Genomic DNA, 20,432 nt, shown 5'->3' with positions numbered 1-20,432 from the left:
TGGGGTTAGTCACACGTTATGAATGTGGGAGATTGCTGATTCATGACAGTTTTAAAAACAAAATATTTAGACCCTATCTGCTAAATTCTTCTAAATGTGGTTATAACAGAGAAACGACAGCGGGAAAATGCTTTTAGAAATCTTATTTTGGGGCAATTCGTTTAAGTACTTATTATTATTAGTAGTAGTAGAAATAGAAATAGTAGTGGTAGTGTTCACATAATATTTTTATAAGGTCCAGTAGATTTTTCTTGTATGTGCAGGCTGTGGTCAGCTGACCAGTACTCCCACTCCAGTATTCAGTGTGCATTGTGGATTTAGCCAACTGAATTGAAAAAGATAAGCAAATGTTTCACACACAATATGTTGACACTGTAAAGCAAGTGTAAAAGGTAGAGTTCAGTGAGTTCATCATCACCTGAAATATAAATATAATATAAATATAAGAGCAGAGACCACAAAGACAGTGCTTGACCCCCAGTGACTGATATATTAATGGGGACTGGAGTAGCCGGGAAAAACCATCAACCTTCAGGTTAGTAGATGACGTGCTCTACCGCCTGAGCTACAGCCACCCTGCAACTTTCGTGTAACCTAACACTGGATGTGAGCACCTCCAGTCAAACATAGTGCATTACTGAAATCTTCACCCCTAACTAGTTTAACATGGTAAATGGTAAATGGCCTGTATTTGTATAGCGCTTTTACTAGCCCCGCCTAAGGACCCCAAAGCGCTTTACATACCCAGTCATCCACCCATTCACACACACATTCACACACTGGTGGAGGCAAGCTACAGTTGTAGCCACAGCTGCCCTGGGGCAGACTGATGCACTAAACTGTACCAAAACTGTGCTGCCATCTTGTGCTGGTGAAATTAATTGCAGCCACATCCTGTACAGTTAAGTTGAAATTCCTTTATAGGAACTAGAAATTACTTTACATTTTACTTAGAAAAATACATAAGTCCTGTGTCTTGATGCTTGTGGTTTCCTTATTCAACAATATATACAGTGGAAAGAGCAAAGGAAAAAAAACTGCATCCTGAAGGGTCTTTTAGTACTGTGAATTTACCCAGTGAGACTTTTGGTAGGACTTACGAATGGTCATTAGTGTGACTTCTAAGAGCTAGAATGAATCCCTCATTTATGTTTTTCCCTTAACAGATTCAAGAATGTTCTGGTTGGATGTAGCTAACATTATAAAATGTAACATTTTATTTGTAACAGTCTATAGAGTTAGGCCATTTTGTACAGTGGATTTTAAACCAAAAAAATCAAAATGTGACTTTTGACTTTCAGTCATAATTCCAGGGGTTTAATGAAAGTAATGAATCAAAATGACTTACAAATATTTTTTATACATAATTTTCCATTTTCAGATTCTCAAATGTAATTGGATAATTGACTGGCAGTTTCATGGCCAGGTGAGGCTTTTTCCATTGTTATTTTATCACAAACTGAGCAGATAAATGTATTGATTTTACAGTGAATAGAGTGAAAAGTAGATATAAATAAATACGCTCATTATGTCTCCTTAATGTGACAATTAGCATAAAAATTCTTAGAACTGTCATCATGGAAAGGTTTATCTTCATATATATCTATATATCTATATATAGATATATAGATATATATATGTATAGTTGTGTTGTCAACTTTGCATGCAGTCATCATACAGTCATCAGGCTTGAAAACCTTATCTTTACTCCTCAAAACATACCTGTCATTGTAAGCCTGATAGTGCTACAATGACAGGTGGTTTGTCCTGCCTAACCACATTTTTTCCTCCAGAAGCAGACTTGTGGGTAGCTGCAAATTTCAGTCAAGACTGAAGGTGTTAGTTTTGAATCAGAGGCTTTCTTCTTGGTTGGCACCATTTCAGTCATGGCAATGTAAATCTCTATTAACATTTTCTAACAGTTTCCAGTTCATGGCAAGCTTGAGCCCTGGTGGTTCCTGGATTGTTCCTGAACATCCCAATCAGTTTCTTCACATCACTCTGCAGGTGGGGGAGATATAGGAGAGGTGGAGGAAGAACTCAGCCTGGGTGTCTATTGTCTTGTGTAGTCTGGAAGATGAGTGGATGACAGGGTGGGTGCAGTTTTCTCTGTGGTGGGGTCGGGTGGGCTGTCGGCACTGCTGAACTGGGCCCCGGCCCGGATGGGCCTGGGCCCCCTTGCCCTGGTGGGTTGCAGCGGGGGAGCTGGCCCCAGGGAGCCCCTCCCCCGGTCCCCTTCTGGCTGCCTGTGCCTCAACTTATCCCACAACTTAGACAGTCACATTACTCACACTCTCATAACACATACATATAGGACCTTGGGGGTGGTCACGCTACACGGCATCCAGATCACCATCAGGGTGTACAACCTCACCCCTGGCGCCATTGCCCACCTCTCAATTTTAAATACATGTATACATTGAGGGCCAACAGGAGGGGCTATGTGCTTACCTGCTGCTCTCTGGCAGGTAGCTCCATGCCCTCCTGGGTTTTAAATGCACCTTAGAACACATGCATCAACACTACATATGAGCAGGCGGAGGGAGGTTTGGAGTCTTCACACACCCCCGTTCTCTGTTGCCTGTTGGTTTCGGGGGGGCTGGGAGAAGGAGTTGGCTGTCCGATTGGGGTCTGGAATGTGGGGCCTCCCTGCTGCTGCAGAGTCGGGGCGGTCTGCTTCTCTCCACCCCAGGGAAGAGGGTAACACTACCTGGGTCTGGGTGCAGTTTCCCCCTCCAGGGGCAAGGGTACCTAGACCTGGGGTATAGAGTACGCTTGGGGAGTGTGATTGTGTGTACAGTGTCTATTTATGTCTGTCTCCATGTTGGGTGAGTGCTGAGCAATTGCATATGAGAGCATGAGGGTGGGAATGGATGTTTGTATCTGTGTGTGCCTGTTTGTCTGTGTCTATATGTCAGGTCGGATATCAGACGCCACCTCTCTGGGGACATCTCAGGCCCTCCAAGGTATGGAGGCCTATCTCCCCCCACCACTCCCCTGCCAGTGGCAGACGCCCTCAGACATCGGTGCATTGGTGGTTCTTGGTGTCTGGGGATGGGCGTCCAGGTACGCACCGGCCCACTCCTGGTGACTGCTTGTCGGGGCCTGGAGCCTGGAGCTCGCTCGGGCACCTTCGGGGGGTGGGGTGCCCTCGGCCTCTCGGCCTGGGGCTCAGTCACTCTGGCACAGCTGGCTGCCGGCGGAGCTCACGGGCACGTCACTGCAACCCCCCCCCCTGGCTTCTGCTCCGCGGCTGCTGAGTGACCCCTCATCTGGGGCTCTCCTCAGCTCTTTCTGGGAGAGTGGCGCGGCTGCCCCTCCGTTGGTCTTCCTTGGTCTCTTGTGCTCTGAGGGCCTCTGGATGTCTGGAGCCTGGATCTCCTCCATACCTGCTTCATGCCCTGGAGGACGGGGCTATTTCTCCCCACACCCTCTATCAGATCATTACGGGGGCGATTGTGGCTCAAGAGTTGGGAGTTCGCCTTGTAATCGGGAGGTTGCCGGTTCGAGCCCCGGCTTGGACAGTCTCGGTCGTTGTGTCCTTGGGCAAGACACTTCACCCGTTGCCTACTGGTGGTGGTCAGAGGGCCCGGTGGTGCCAGTGTCCGGCAGCCTCGCTTCTGTCAGTGCGCCCCAGGGTGGCTGTGGCTACAATGTAGCTTGCCATCACCAGTGTGTGAATGGGTGGATGACTGGATATGTAAAGCGCTTTGGGGTCCTTAGGGACTAGTAAAGCACTATATAAATACAGGTCATTTACATGAAGGAACCTTTTAAATACAGGCGTGCTCATGCTCACAGGTGTACACACGGGTGCTCACAGACACAAACTACACCCTTTTTGGCTCCTACCTCAAAGCACACTGTGCGCTGTCGATCCTATGTGCTGCACAATAATATTCAATATTTAGTATTTACTGTTATATTCACATAGATTATCACGATGATGTTGTTTATTATATTGCTCTCTTTTTTTGCTTGTTTTCTCTTTTTTCTTTCTCAACAGGTGATCCAGGTGATTGATATATGTATTTTTTGTCTGTTTGTTTTGTTGGTTTTTGTTTTTTGCCCTTTATCACCGTTCCTCTTCCCCACTGTTTTTCTTTCCCTACCTCTCTTTCTTTCTCCCTTTTCTTTCCCCCAGTCATGGCTGTCCTGTGAGTAGCAAGTGAAAATAAAATAAAATAAACAATAAAAGCAAAGGTGAATCAAGTAGACCAATACGGCAAGGCCGGGATGGTCCATTTGGTAAAGTAAATCTGTTGGGCATCTTTCTTTGCCTTTAGACAATAATTCTGATGGCAAAAGAACCAAACGGGACAGGTGGGAAAAAAACAAAACAAAACAAAAAGTTTCTTCACATCGGATGCTGACAGTTTGTGTCTTCTTGCCGGGGTCTTGGCAAAGTGGTCATACATCTGAATACGTGTACTTCCATGGAACTGTTTAAAATGATATCTTGGAGTCTGTAGTTATTTTTAAATGGTTCCAAGAGACCTCCCCAGTTTGTGCAAATCTACAATTCCTTCTTTGCTGAGATCTTTTATGTCAAATCAATGAATGCTGTCAGACAAATCCATTTTATGTTGGCAAAGAGAAACTACCTGTTGTAGTCAATAATAATTGCTAACAAGATGTTGATAGGCTCTAGCTTTGTCAAATGAAATGACATTGTGAAACCTTCAGCACACACACATACCATCGGAGGGGAACATCACTTTTGGTTAAGTAGGGAATATTAGAGCACAGGGTGTTTTCTACGTTATATTCGCCATTCCTGACCAGATACAAGTGATGACTAGCCAGGTCTTACACCATGAAGAATCCAAATGAGGATTTTTTTCATTCAAATTGCTATCAGTGTGTATAGACATGAGTAGAGAGGTCGGAGTGATTGTCTTTAGAACACAATGGAGGCTCTGCCATGATTTAGAACTACATTTCAGCCAGTGGTGTTGAACATCCTATCAGAATTAGTTGAATTATGAACATAGACAAGTACTGTCAGACTTTGAACAATCAAACAGCATCAGCTTCATTTGTCAGTGTGAAAATGATTCCAAAAATTATTTTACCATGTATGTTTACTCTGCCCACACTGAGCAAGACCTTCGCTTCAACATTAGGGATATTTTAGAGGCTTGCAGTAAAGTGCTGGTGATTGGTGGTTCGCTAAAGCCCTCACTGGGGTTTCGGCCTCCAAACAGGGATACATCCCCACTAATTATATGGTGCCTGTGGAGAGCATTAATGCAGAAACATAAGTATAGCTGCTATATGAAGTATCATGTGAAAATAATGAAAGAGCAGATGTGACTGTAGCTGCAGTTTGTATCTATATGATACAATGGATAAAAACAGGATAAAACAGTGTATATATGATGGGTAACTATTCTTGATGGAGAAATATTTCGGAAGACTAATTAAAGAAATTGCAAAAAACTCATACCAAATATTGACTTTAAAGTTTGTTAGATTTCTACAGACTGTCATCAAATTAACAGACTAAAATATATCAAGCAACTACTCCTTACAGAATCTTACACACATCTCTTTCACCTCAGTTTTGTTCTCCCCACATTTGATCTCAAGGGTCAAAAATCTCTGATTTAAACTCACCAATTAAAATGTATTAAAACCCTGACTTAAACAACTATCCTCCCTTTACTCTTAACAGAAACGATATAAAAGTATAATTTATATTAATGTGTTGTTGCAGATGATGTTTAGAATTAAATGAGTTTCTTTGCTTTGATGAGGGTCTCTGTACCTCGGCCTGTCACAGGTGGTGACATTAGAAGGTGTGTCCAAACTTTTGACTGGTAGTGTATGTTCAATTGCTAGTGAAGGGAGGGGCTGGGTACCCTTCTGTCTAGAGTGGTGCTGTGTGAATATATGCAATATAAAAGATCGACATAGGAAACTTGAGATTACTCTGATATCCTATTTTGAAGCCTTTAAGATGAGCATTTTCACTGTCACTATCTTGAATTTTAAGATCTCACAAGAGGGGCAGGCCCTAATGTGAAACAGCTTGCTTATTGGCTATTCATAATAAGCTGTTAGCCAGTGAGCATGCACCGTTTTTACCCCTCAGCTGAATGAGGTATTGTCCACCTGTGGGGCTAGTGGGTGGGCGGCTTGGACACCCAACTTTATGAACAAGATAACTCAAGAATAAGGTGAAGTAAGATTTTAAAAATGATACCACAGGTATCAATTTCAGACCTCATTCACCTTGAGGTCTCTTAGGTTTCAGATGTTACTTTTTCTGAAAATCTTGTCAACACAATAACATGAGAAAGATGTCACCTATGATTTTCAAATTGATACAATAGGTGTCTATACTAGGAGTCCGGCAGCACTAGCAGGTGCCAGTATTTTTAAACATAGTATGAGCAAGACTTACATGAAAGACTCGACTAATTATTACCTGACTAAAGGTGAGTGGCCGAGTCCATAAACTCATCTGGAAAGTGTTTACAGAGGGCAAGGCACAAAACCACATTCTTGTAGACTGTTTTCAACCTGTTATTACCACTTTCTAGTGTCCTTGAGATAGAATGCAAGGCTATGTCCACACGTACACGGGTATTTTTGAAAACGCTGATTTTTCTATGCGTTTGCACCTTTCATCCACACGTAAACGGTGTTTTCGGTCACTGAAAACGAAGATTTTTAAAAACTCCTGCCAGGGTGGAGATTTTCGAAAACTCCGTTTTTGCCTTTACATGTGGACGAGGAAAACGGAGAAAACGCAACGCCAAAGGTGTGAGCCTTTTATGACGTCACACTGTGCGCCACGTTACTGTTTCGGTGAAATGAATTTCTACAATGGCGTTTTTGGCGTTTACATATAGACGGGATTTTTTTTTTTTTTTTTTAAACCCAAAACGGAAGATCTCCGTTTTCAAAAATATCCATGTACGTGTGGACGTAGCCTAAGCCACGACCACATTGGCTTTTGTTTTCAACCCAAGAAGCAACATCCATGTTTTATGCTGAGTGGGTGTCAAGTTTTTAACTGGAGGAGGCAAAGTTGGAACTTTTGGTGTTAATCCTGTTGAAAATGAGTATCTAATCTGAAAGCAACTTTTAGCATACCCAGGTGAGACATGATTTCTATCTTCCAGGAAAGCATTCTAGCTTGGAAGATTACCATAATGTGACCTATGACTAACACTCACTATTAGCACAATGACACGGATGTGATGTTTACAAAAAGAATAAAAATCTCTGTAAACTCTGTAAATTCCCTCTGTATTTAAAAAACATGAATACACTGACATGCAGTAACACATTCAAATAAAATTTAAAATTACAATTAAATGATGACAAATGAACATATTTTGAGATGGGCAGTATACGTGTCAAACCTAATTCCTGCGGGGCACTTGACTGGAAGATGCCTCTTTCAGCACAGTGCTACTATGCGTCACTCTCGATCGACTTGTTCTCCTTGCTTCAAACATAGCAAACATTCTTCTCACTGACTTCCTTACTAGAAAGCAACTACCAGGATTTATGAATCATGTTCACTTAGGAGCTCAGTCTGCATTATATAACCAAGCTCTTTGATTAAAAACTTTTCTCTTTCGGAAACTACCCTTTTGGATCGGTCCCTTGCATGTGCAGATTTCCACCCAGATTCCAAAGAATGCATATTAGGAAAGACTGGACTTGTAAGAGTGAATGTTTGTCTGTCTCCTTGCCTCTCATCCCATGACAGCTGGGACTCTATCTTTCTACACCACCTTAGGGTACAAACTGATATTACACCAAAGTACAGCCTCTGTTCACCTTCAGATTAGATCTCTGCAACATACTTCATAGATGTTTTGTTTATTAAGTCATTGCCGTTGCTCTACATTCCACCAATAGTTTTGGTTAATTTTGCAATGCTTAAATTATTTGCATATTATTATCTATTGTCTATTATCTTTACCACACTCACTACATGTCTATAGTGGCATGTCTACTGCCAGACCACCTGATGGAGATCAGACACATATCCAAATAACTGGCCACTACGATTTGATTCTAACTGCTGGCCTTTGTTTCCTCTTGTAACTATAGAAAATGTGAAAAAGGTAAACATAGTTAAATTTTGTAATTAAGGGCAATAAGGGCTGTTGAAATAAAAATGCTTTGAGACTCTGTTTGAAAAAGGTCAAATATAAAACATATACAAAATAGGAAAACATAAATCAAAACCAAATGTGGTTCTCCAATACATTTAAAATTAATCTTATTGAACATGTTACATGTCCTGTAAAATCCACGACACATGGGGAACAAACTATAAAAGTGTGCTGTTAAAAAATTAGAGGCTTCCTCTTGAGAACAAAATAAAAAGCTAAAGATTGAAAGACAGGTTACTGTAAGATTAATGCATGTGCATGTGTCATGGCCTAATGTGGTCCTGGTGACACCTACAGTAGGGCAAACTACCACAGAGGGGACTTCAGGTGATGTTTGGATGGTGGTAGCTGTGTAAGACAAATTAAGCAGGTGTGTTGTTCAGATAAAATTAAGGTTGGGTTTGGCAGCGGTGGTTGTATCAGCACTGAGTAAAAGAAGTCAACCAAAGCCCGCTCTCATGTATGTTTTGTCTTCACATTCTTTTAAATTTGCAATGTACTATGTGTGGTCTGACAGCTCCTTGGCATTGCCATTGCCCATCTATCCATCTTCTTAACTTCTTCAGTTCAGTGTTGCTATTAGAACCCGTCCCAGCTGTCACAGGGTGAAAGGTGGAGTACACTCCGGTTTCAGGTTGTTCTTATAACAAAAAAGGAATAGTCACAAAGAGGAAGAATAAATGGACAAACACATGATTTTAGACCATATGATTTAGAGGCTATTCAAGATATCTGCCAACTGTGCTGCATTTGTTCATGTTCATAGACTTGAATTGTCCTTCTTTTTGTTTGCGTGTGTTTATTTTTGAAGGAGCACAACTGGAAGTATGTTTTTGCATATATGCTGATTCTTCAGCAGATTCTTCATCGTCTTTAAAGCTATTTTTCTGGCAACCAGAAAAAACAGCTTTATGTTTTTATGAATGTTGTTTGTATTACTTTGTGTTTTCCAGATTTATTCATTCTTTGTTTTTTCATCTGTTCGTGGTTTTAGTTTCTTTGTGTTCTGTGTATTTATGTCTTGTTTTTCTACATTGTCTATTTTTTGATCCCGTTTTTTTTGTACTTGTCTTTAACGCGGGTTATCAGGTTGAGTTGTCTGTAAGCATTTGCTGTTTTCTGTTTGTGTACAGTGTATACATGATTAATTTGGTCTGTTCTGTGTGACAAATCGTGCATTTTTGCGAACTCCCAGAGCCTCCAACTGGAGACTAATTAAATCTGTACATGTGCGGGTATATGTACGTGATGGGATGCTGTGATCACTACTGCAGGCATTAGCCTTTGCGTGCCCTGGATGGACGACTTTTACCTAATTTACCCGATACCTATACACTGTGTATTACGGTTTCACACCCGGAAGCACTGCATGCTCTCTTGTCTTCTTCTGGCACACAGGAGTTCAACTTCTGCCTCCATGCGGACAACTTATTGACATTAACCGTTCTGTGATCAGCCATTTACGTTGAGGAAAAGGCGCGCTAGTGGGATTATTTTCGCGCAGGCAGAGCGCAGCGGCTGCAGAGCGCAAAGCCATCCTCGCCGTCACACGGTGACATTGACACACTCGGAGTGTTTGTGCTGCTGTGTCCAAGTTGGTGCTTCGGAGCGTCCCCCAGCCTCAGCTACAATGAGCGAATACTTCAGCCTTGCGGACTGCGACGTTATCGGCTTCGACCTGGACCACACGCTCTGCCGCTACCATCTGAAAGAGACCTCCAGGGTGAGTGTGCAGCGCGCGCGGCTAGCTTCACACGCACACAACCGTACGGTGGCCGCGAGGCGCTGGCTCGCAACACATCTGGAATCGAAAGAACCCGTGGCTGGCCAGCGAGCTCAGCGGGCATCTGTGGCATTTTACACTGGCATCAAGGCTCGCTGGTGAAAACGCTGGTGTGTGCTGTGGGAGGTTGGATGTGATGTGATGCTGCCGCTGCTGCAGTCACTCTGCGTGACTCACGGGGTGAACGTCGGCGGTGATGCTCACACATACATGTCTTTAAGTGTTTAAGTCCCCTCTGAGGCCTGCTGATAGCCAGGATATTTGCACACCCTTCTTCATTTGATGTCGTTAGAGTAAATAATGACAACACTGTGGACTCGCAGGGTGTTGCTGGATCCTGTGACACCGTATGACAAATAAATGGCTGCTGAATCCCTGTTTCCTGCAACTTACCAAAGCCTGGAGTTCATTTGTTTTCCATCAATGTCAGATATGCACAGTTCAATTCTTTACATATATCACATAATGAATATGTCAGTGATAAAGATGTCTTCCAGTTTTAATAGACTAGTGTTTATTATCTGTCAGTGAAAACTAACTTAAAGCTGCTGTGATGTGGATTTTTCCTTTCATATTCACAATGCATTCATATGGATATGTGTTACATGAAAGGTTTAAATACTGACAAAGCTTATTACTTGAACTCTCTGGTTTATAGTTATCTTGGGGTCTTTAGAGTCTGTGAGCACTATAATCCATTGGTTCCCTTTGTGGACCCATACTTTATGTAGCTGTTTCTATGCTTATGCTGACTCATGCAGGTCATATGCTATAATAATTATTGCTGTAAATTAAAAAAAAACCTTATAAGTAAGTTAAAAGTAATGACTAGTTGTTCTTCGTTATATCAGGGCCATAATGGGTCCCTTTTTGGCAATGAGTCTGTATTACCTTGTTAAGAAAAAAAAAGCATTGTTTAGATATGAATAAATAAACCCCCAGTTTAAAACGTGTTGAAAAAATGCTAATAATGTTCACCAGAGAAGAATGAGGAATGTCTTTAGTATAGCCTTAATTTGGAATACAAACCTGTATATTTTTGGCATTCAGTAGCACTCTCTGTACACGTCAGTGTGTGATGTTATGTGCTTTTTGTGTTTACAGCTTATCTACGAGAGCTTTGCAAGATATCTGGTGGAGCATAAAGGATATGACAAAGACCTGCTGAATCTAACTCCTGCTACCTGGGATTTCTGGTGAGTCAGCAGCAGCATCAGTTTTCTCAGCCTAAAGCGAAGTGGGACAGGAACATGTGTAATGAATACCTGGTGATCCCTCAGGTACTACATTCATCTGATATTAATGGCTAAAAAAGAAGTAACATCTTTGAAGAACAGCATGTCAACCTGCACTTCATTATTGATGAATGTATCTTTCCCTCTGCTGTATTGACTGTTAGTAGGCCAGTACTAACCCATATCCAAGTAAAATCAATATTCACATTCAGATGTCACTATCAGCACCCACCGAAGTGCAAGCATTCCTATTCACAGTTTTCAGTTGTGTGAAGCCCTGAAGGGCAGAGCACCATTCAACCTTACTGAACATTTCATCAAACCATAGTGCAGACATATCAATTTGGGATCTGTTTCAAACCACAAATATTCGGCCTCTCATACGTACAAAACCAAAGAAGTGTGGACAGACTGAAAGTTGTATTTTAATCACTTTTAATCAGTCAAAGTCATTGCAGGAGCTCCGCTTTGGTGGTTTTTTAAGTATATCTTGAGTACTTTCACCAGGACAAAAGCATAAAAAAGAATGTCCCTTATATATTCTGTATAAAAGCTATGCAACTGTTTTACATATGAATGGGTCAAAATTTCCTCTTCATAAGGGATGTCAGGACAAAAAAGAAAAGCTAATTCTTCAGCTAATTGGCTAATGCTAGCTGGATAAGGTGAGATTTATTTCATTTATCTCAAAAATGGCAAAAGCTTGATTCTACTTAAACCTTGAACCTGTTTCTTCTGATAAATAATAAGTACAGAAAAGCCTAATATTATATGCAATACATGTAATGCAAGTTGTTGTTTAAAAATAAAGCTTCCTAACATTAGCTTGTTAATGATTCTGCAATTAGCTTCAGGGCCAGCATATATGCCTTACAGGGCTCAAGTGATTCATCAGTAATGTTTTAGATAGATTATACCAGTTAAAAGGAGGCACTGCGTATTCTGTACACTACTGTTTTGCTAGTACTGTACAGAATTCACAGTGGTTCAACTAAGTGGCTAAGCCCTTTTTACACTCATAATCCTAGTTCTGATCTTTAGATCAGTGTTTCTGTAACGATGTGGCATCATGTGAAAAATACGAATTGTTGAATGCATAAGATAAGATAACTCTTTATTGTCATTGCACAGTCATACTTAGTACAATAGTTAGGGCTGCTCGATTATGGCAAAAATGATAATCACGATTATTTTCACCGAAATTGAGATCTCGATTATTTGACGATATTTATTTAACAATAACAATGTATTGAATAATGGCTTTAAAGATTGTCAAAAAATAATGTAAAATAGTGTGCAAATACTGATTACAGTGCAAATGTTTGCAATATAAAAAATAAATGAAAAATGTAAACATCTATGTTTAGTGAACTTCAAAATACTGCACAATATTTGATCCACCTCTGACTCCGCGAACCCATAATGTTTCCACCAATGTTCCCTCAAATATTTCATGTGTCTGAGCGAACACACAAACTCCCTGAGCGATCCCTTGGACCACTGTGAGCGACATCAGACGTGTGCACTGTGGTCACGCCAGCATCTAATCCATCCAAGTTACATGGTTTATTAAAATAATCAAATTACAGCATTTACATTTATGTTAGACTACTTTTAATTAACTGCTTTAGCCCACTTACAATGAAAATTTAAAAAATCCTGTTCATGACCTGTGTAGTATGTTAACACTATTGGAAGTAAAAATAAATTGAACTCCAATTTTGAAAACACAACTTTCTTTCTTTCTTTCTTTTTTTACATAAAGCTCTGACTTGTATTATGAGTCTGTGGTCTGGGAGAGTCCTGTAACTCTCTGTCTGCAAAATACAGTTTATAATGACCAATGTTGGGCAATTAATTATATAGTTACTTCTTCAAAAAAGTAACTCACTTTGGCAAACAACAAAGTTTTTTGCAGCTATTTATTTTTTTAAATGCAGCCAAGGCGTTTTTAAATAAACATTTCAAACTATTTACAGAACAATCAGCTGTTCTGCATCAAATCTGATGCCACACAAATTATTTGTGCCACTCCAAAAAATAATTTCTGTCCACTATGAGATAAAGGAGAACAACAGCCTGATACCTGCAGGCCTGACAACAGGAGATGTATCACTCCTGTAACACCTGTAACATTCAGCAGTCGCCTCATTGTTCTGACACACACAACAAAACTATTGACTACACTACACACTAACTACACAAGATTTGCGCTAAACGTCTCAAATCTCTCACATCTCAGAACACCGCCGTCACTCCTAAAACTTCCCCCCGTTTCTTAACAACTAGATGCCACGTTGCCATATCATTTTTTGATTGGTCGACATGGTACTTTTTTCGACCAATAGGAAAGGGGGGGGGTTTGGTTTTGTTTTTGCTCACTGGCGGAGAGTGCTTTCGAGCGTTTTCCTTATAAAACGCCGTTTTTACCGTTTCTTCCCGCAGTAAATATAAATAACGATAGTATTCAGGAAGAAAACCAAACATTGCATATATTTTTATCATAACTCTGGTTTTACGTGGCCTATCAACACAATTTAAAAACTGGTATAAAGTCCACACTTTTTCCGTCAATTGTTCCGTCTGTCCTGCTCACCTCTCCAATGGTTGTACACTTTGTCATTAATGTGGCTTCACTGCACATCAACCACGCCGCTTTGCTAGCTAAAACACCGGTGTCGGCACATAAGGACGCTGTCATAGCCTGTCAACGACGTTGATTGGCTGCGTATATACGAATGTGAATCGCATTATTGGCTGGACTATAGGATAAGGTGGCATCGTTCTAATCCCATACAGGAGCAGCCAGTCACTTACTGACTAACACTGCAAAACAGAATTGTTAAAGTTTTAATTTTAATTTCAATTCAGGTTAGATTTTTTTTGTGCGCAACGCAGATTTTCTGTGCGCAGAGACCGTGCCAGCAGTGCGCAATTGCGCACGTGCGCAGCTTAGAGGGGACATTGGTTTCCACACCACTGAAGTCGTTTTACCTCTCTTTTCAACCAACGGCATTCTTTCTTCAGCAGCCATTATCCTCTCCTCTCCAAATAACTTCTGCTTAGCTTTCCGAGCTTCCCTCGGGTCCTCTTGTGACGCGTGGTCGAAACGCAGAGAGGTGCGCTCGATTTGCCACACGGAGCAGCGCGAGAGTAAAGCACGAGGGAGGTCCTAATAATCGGCTCAGTCATTTTTAATGATCGTTGAAAACCCAGATCGTAATCGAGAATAAAATTCGATTAATTGAGCAGCCCTAACAATAGTACAACGAAATTGGAAAACTGTCCCATCTCAGCACTAAGCATTGCTAAACACAACACAGTAAACTTTAAAGTGGAGGACATACTGGAGAGATTATATCTCTTGACTGGCCTGGGAAAGCCTTTGTGTTCCCCCAGACAAGCTAGAGGAGGTGGCTGAGGAGAGAGAGATCACTCTAATCTTATTTAAAATCAGAATAAGACTGAGAAAGTGTGGCTTGTTTGGCAGGGTTGCCTGGAGTAAACCTCTTCTATCTAAAAAGAACATGGCAGCACAGCTTTCCGACATGTAAAAGTTATCTATCCACAATGCACAGTGCCATGTTTGGAGAAAACCAAACAAAGGAGATGAGCACAATACCGACTGTCCAGAACAGTGGTGAAGGGCTGATGATTTGGCCTTGTTTATGTGTGAGGCCACCTATCTGACAGCTCAAGCTTAGCAATTATTATGCCATGGAACATGATAATGATCCCAAGTGGAGCAGAAAATCTGAAAGAATGGCTGAAAAAGAAAAGAATAAAGGTGTTGCAATGGCTCGATTTAAGACTGGACTGAAACAGGGGCGGATCTAGAAGGGTGGCATGGGGTGGCAAGTGCCACCCTAAAATGATCCCTTGCCACCCCAAGTGCCACCCCAGTTTTGCATATGACAGTGTTGTTTATTAAAATAATATAGCATTAACAGTTTGAGCGTAGTTACAGTCAACAGTGAATATAAATGCTAAAACTGAATATATTGGATAGTGTTCCCCCCCTGCACCAGTAACAAATGGTTCAGCCCATAGCAGGACCGGCTTTTTTCTTGTTTTCAGTAGCAAGCAATGTTTATGATTGTGCCAGAGCACATTTTGAACAACACCATGGGAATTTCGGATTTTACACAGGTGGTTGGTTGTTACACTCTGGAAATGGAAGGAAGGTGAGTGATATGTGGTCCACGGACACGCTGCACCTCCAAATCACATGACTGATGTAAGCTGACATAGCAACACGCTGCAGCTACGCTGAGTCTCTATTTCAGCCCACATTGAAAGTTCGGACTTCAAAGTTTTTAAATTTTAATTACAGGCCAGTAAATCCAGAGTTATGATAATATATATAAGCCACGCTTTTTTCTAAATACTGTCGTCACGTTTTTGTGTGTGTGTGTGTGTGTTTTAAGCGTTTTCTAATGACAGTGCGAAAACGGTAAAGAAAGGGAAAAAGCCACCTCTTTCCTATTGGTGGAAAAATGCACCATGTCGACCAATTTAAAAAAAAGTCAACATGTGGGATTTGGTTGTTTAGGAAGAGGGAAAAGTTTTGGGAGTGACGGTAACGACAGCGCGAGAGAGAGAGAGAGAGAGAGTTTTTAGATGTGGGAGATTTGTGACGTTTAGTGTGGAGTGTATACTTAGTGTGTTGTGTTGTCTTGTGTAGTTGTTCTGTTGTGTAGTCATTTTGTTTTGTGTGTCAGTGAGGGCACTAATGAATGTCACAAAGGCACATTTGCGAACACTGTTTCTAAGTAGAAAACCAGCGGAGTGATACACCACCTGTTGTCAGGCCTGCAGGTTTATCCCTGTGCTGTTCTCCTCTGTCTTCTGGTGGACAAACTTTTTTTTTACTGGCACATATAATTTGTGGGGCATCTTATTGCGACACCTGATTGTTCTCTCGTTTTAGTTTTAGTAATATTTTTAAAATCTTATACAAAATGAAAAAAAACATCAGGTGTATTGGCTGCATTTTTAGATAAATAGTTGTATATGTTTACAAAATGTACATTTTATATTTGCATTTCAAGTTATAACAATTTGCCCAACGTGTCTGTGGTTTTTTTACAGTAAAAAAATACTTCTAGGATTTTAGGTTCTTTGTGTGACTTCAGATCAGTAATACTAATGCAGTATGTCAGTGAAAAAAACAACTAAATTCAGTTGAGCTGAAAAGAATGACACCAAACAAGGCAAGGGGAAAAAATAAAATGAAACAATCTGAGGGTGAAATACAAACGTAAACTCAAAAGGAGTCAAAAATGGCCGGTTGTATTTCAGACCTCAGTGGGTTAATCCAACAAATCATGAAAAATTAGGTTTAAATTTTTGTTCATGACAGTGCAGTGCAGATTTCTGACATTTTGTGTAATTTAACATGTAACAATGTGATTGTTTTCTAACAAAAAACAGTGTGAAATTTAAGTTAGACTTGTGTTTGTAAATGAACCGCCCCATGTTGTGTAGCTTTCTGGATTTTATTCTTATTGGGCTACATATTTATTTATTATACAGGCTATACCAGGGGTCTGCAACCTTTAACACCCATAGAGCCACTTGGACCCGGTTTCCACGCAAAAGAAAACACTGGGAGCCGCAAATACTTTTTGAAATCTAAAATGAAGATAACACTGTATATATTGTTTTTTTAACCTTTGTGCTTTGTGTGAACAACTAAAGTAAGTAAGTAAAGTTTATTTATTAAGCGCTTTTCACAGACAGGCAGTCACAAAGCGCTGTACACAAATATTAAAATAAACAATACAATCAATAGACATTATACACAATGTAAAAGATCAAATGTAAATAATGTAAAGAATATAAAATATGTAGATCAACAAAAGGCTTGTTTGAACAGAAAAGTCTTTAACTGCTTTTTAAAAGAATCCACAGAGCAAAAAATCCATGAGGTGCTACAGAGAAAATTACATTTTATTTATGTAATTAACACATTTTGAACTCTTAAAGAAATATAACAAAAGGAAAGACACCCAGCTGAACTAAAATGATCCATGTAGCAAACAAAAACTGTTGTGAGCCGCCACCCTTTTAAAAAGTAATTGGAATAAAAGCACTATGCTGCTAAAAAAAAAATAGATATTTGCAAAATTCTGCCTAAATATCTATTTTACCTTGTTAATGTGTGTGGCGGGGCGTGGTCTGCAGTGCCACTGAATGGGAGTCGGACGCACCTGAGCGGCACCTGCAATCACGCCTCGCCGCCTTAAAGTCTGTGCTCTCTCTGCTGTTGTTGGTATATGTCGGGCTGTGAGCTGAAAAGCTACAACCAGCTGTATGCATACAGCAACCGCGTATGAAAAGTGGTCATTAAAGAGATGCTGAAAAGCATGTCCATGCAAACATCGTCGGGTCTGCCGTGATATGTTTACAATGAGACTTCTGGTCCCGAACCTCTGCTCACAGCGTCTGCAAATCGGGGCTTTCATCTTTACGCAGGACTGTAAGCTGTCATCTGTGAGGCGGGAGCGGTGTTTGTTTTTAACATAGTTCACGGTTGAGAACAGCTGCCGACATAATGTGGATCCGAAGATCCATAATTGGCCTATCTGGGGTTGAAAGTCTCGATAAATGCACGGCGTTTCGGTGGGTAGGTACACCGGCTTCCCCGAGTGTGACGCTTATTTTGAGCGATGAAAAAAATAAATATAATTTTATTTTTATATTTCAAAATCACAACAATCTTCCAATATAGAACTACAAGTTAAGAACTAAACACAAATAAAATGCACTTCAGCTAAATACTTGTAATGTATTTTCCCAAACCACACGGAGCCGCAGTACAAGGACTAAAGAGCCGCATGCGGCTCCAGAGCCACGGGTTGCCGATCCCTGGGCTATACAGTACATAGAATCAAAACTCACATGTTTTATGTAACTAAAGTGTTTAATTATGTGGGCTACAGACAATAATTAAGTTATAGACTATATTTATATGAAAAACGTGTATACTTACTGCATTTGAACCATTTAACCATATGTAACCACCTACATATGTGTTTGGGGAAAAAAATGCTTGGATTTTGCCACCCCATTTGATTTCTTTGCCACCCTCATGCCACCCTAAGAAAATTTCTCTAGATCCGCCCCTGGACTGAAATGCTGTGGCAAGACCTTAAAGGAGCTGTGCACAGCCAAATTCCCAGAAACCTCAGTGACCCGAAGCAGCATTGTAAAAGAAAATTGTACAAAACTCCTCAACAATCATGTAAGAGGTAATAATAAGTGATAAAGTCACACAGAAAACCATTGCTAAAGGTGGTTCAACAAGCTATGGAATCATAGACTATACCGCTTCTTCATTTTGGTTTAGTTTTAGTTAAATAAATAATGAGGCAGTGCAGTCTTTTGTATTTACTTATCTTAAGTCCTGGTAAAGAATAGACATGTTTTTCTTATGTCTTGACATGTAAAATAGTAGGATCATCAGAGGTTATAGTTTGTTTTTGTCAGGATTGTATGCTGTATTTTTACAGTGGGCTGGTTTAGCCTAGCCCACAAGGCTCAGGCTCAGTAAGTGTTTTCTTACTTTTAGGCTTGTAGACATGTCTGATTTTGTTTCCCCATTTAAGCATCTTGTAAATTGTTTACCAACAACTTTTACCAAGACTGTATGTATACACTAGACATTTCAAACTGTTACTGCATTCTGTTAGTGGTGGGTGGCTGTGTGGCATCTTAGAACCAACGCTTCAGCCAACTATTGTGACTAGTAAGCCTCTATCAGAATAACTGCTCACATCCTTATTTACTATGCAAAACTGGCTATTCCTTAACCTCATGGTAATTCAGGAAGCATTCACCAACGAAAGTGATAGTATTACAAAATTCATGTTGGTGTTTTCAGGTTGAAAAGCTCATTAATAATCAATCAATTTGGAGTTGTTTTTGTACTTTTATGGCATCTACACCCTGATAACAGTCTTTAAGTTACGATAAAATGCTACATAGATGCAAGAAACTTTATTGTAATTTACCCACACATTATTTTTTATCAGATTTATAAAGCTGTGCATGGACACAGTCTTGTTTAATAAATGTTAGTCGTCTTATGTTTTTACACCTGTGGCTCATTCCCTCTCCCTTTATTAGCCATGGATGGATGTAAATTCACAATAGAAATGTGTGTTTGCGATCTTAGATCTGATATCAGACAGCAAAAGAAAAACTACTCAACGGAGAAAGAGTAATGGAAGCTATCAACTCTACATTTAGAACAAAAGGACCTGGCAGATTTAAAAAAGAAAAAAGTATGTCAGTTAGCAGAAGGAAAACATCAGCTATTTATAGCACCCATTTATTAGGCTACAATTTGAAATGTGAAAATGTTGCTGTTAAATGTTAAATATGGCTTCACCTTATTATTTTGCTCAAGTTCAAAGGTCTTGCCTTGCTTAAAAACAGAGTTGTAGGTATGGTCAGACGTACGCCTGGTGTTGCTATAGTTCTAATGCACATTTCCCATTTATGCAAGTTTTTGTGCATACGCATTCTTTATCCATCTGGCTGTGGTGTATAAGCATTTTACACTGAACACACAGTGAAACCGACAATTGGTATGCTCAACAGATGGCAAACAATTGCTTGACCACTGATTTTGTACTTGTAAATCACATAACTGCAGATAGTTTTTCTAACAGAGACTTTTGTGCTCAGTTTTAAAGGGCTAGTGGTGGATCTGGAGGATGGAAACCTTGTAAAGCTAGCGGAAGATGGAACTGTCTTAAGGTATGAGTCTGCATCATGACAGTTTCAGCGTTCACAGAACTTCAAAGTGAGATGATAACTTTATCGCGGTTTGTCTTCTGTTTGAATAGAGCGACACATGGAACCAGTGATCTCAGCACAGAAGAAATCATCAAACATTATGGCCCCAAAAGAGAGTGGAAGCACTTTAACAGCCTCAGTACCTCCTTCACGAGATCTTGTATGTTTACATCCATCTGTATCAATCAGTAACTGTAAGCTGTTAGCTCCTGACTTCTTAATATCTACCATATCACTAGAGACCTGTGGGTTGGTGATGTCTTCTCCTTTATATGGAAATTTCACCTATTTGGGATACCTTACTGAATAATAATCTTAAACTAAGTAATAAGCTTACAGCAGAATGCATGTGAAAAACTTGATTTGAAAGGAAGTATCTTTGACTGTAGTGTTTTTGAAACTGTGCTTTTTTAGTTTGTGGCTAAATTCAGGTGTAGTGGTTTGCCAGTGACTTGTTAGAGCTTAAGC

General features: G+C 40.3%; 1 protein-coding gene across 1 annotated transcript in view; it reads left to right on the top strand.

Annotated features, from left to right (window-relative positions):
• The first annotated feature begins 9,771 nt into the window (after positions 1-9,771).
• nt5dc1 (5'-nucleotidase domain containing 1) overlaps positions 9,772-20,432 on the top strand; it is an 81,259-nt gene continuing 70,598 nt past the window's right edge. Inside the window, exons 1-4 of the mRNA XM_003452980.5 lie at positions 9,772-9,864; positions 11,029-11,120; positions 19,854-19,925; positions 20,015-20,124. Of these exons, the coding sequence (XP_003453028.1) occupies positions 9,772-9,864; positions 11,029-11,120; positions 19,854-19,925; positions 20,015-20,124 (367 nt within the window). The remainder of the gene's footprint in view (positions 9,865-11,028; positions 11,121-19,853; positions 19,926-20,014; positions 20,125-20,432) is intronic.

The sequence above is a fragment of the Oreochromis niloticus genome, linkage group LG15 (assembly GCF_001858045.2).
Source record: "Oreochromis niloticus isolate F11D_XX linkage group LG15, O_niloticus_UMD_NMBU, whole genome shotgun sequence".
NCBI lineage: Eukaryota > Metazoa > Chordata > Actinopteri > Cichliformes > Cichlidae > Oreochromis > Oreochromis niloticus.
Note: the sequence above shows the minus strand (reverse complement) of the source record. Positions and strands in the feature narration are given on the sequence as shown.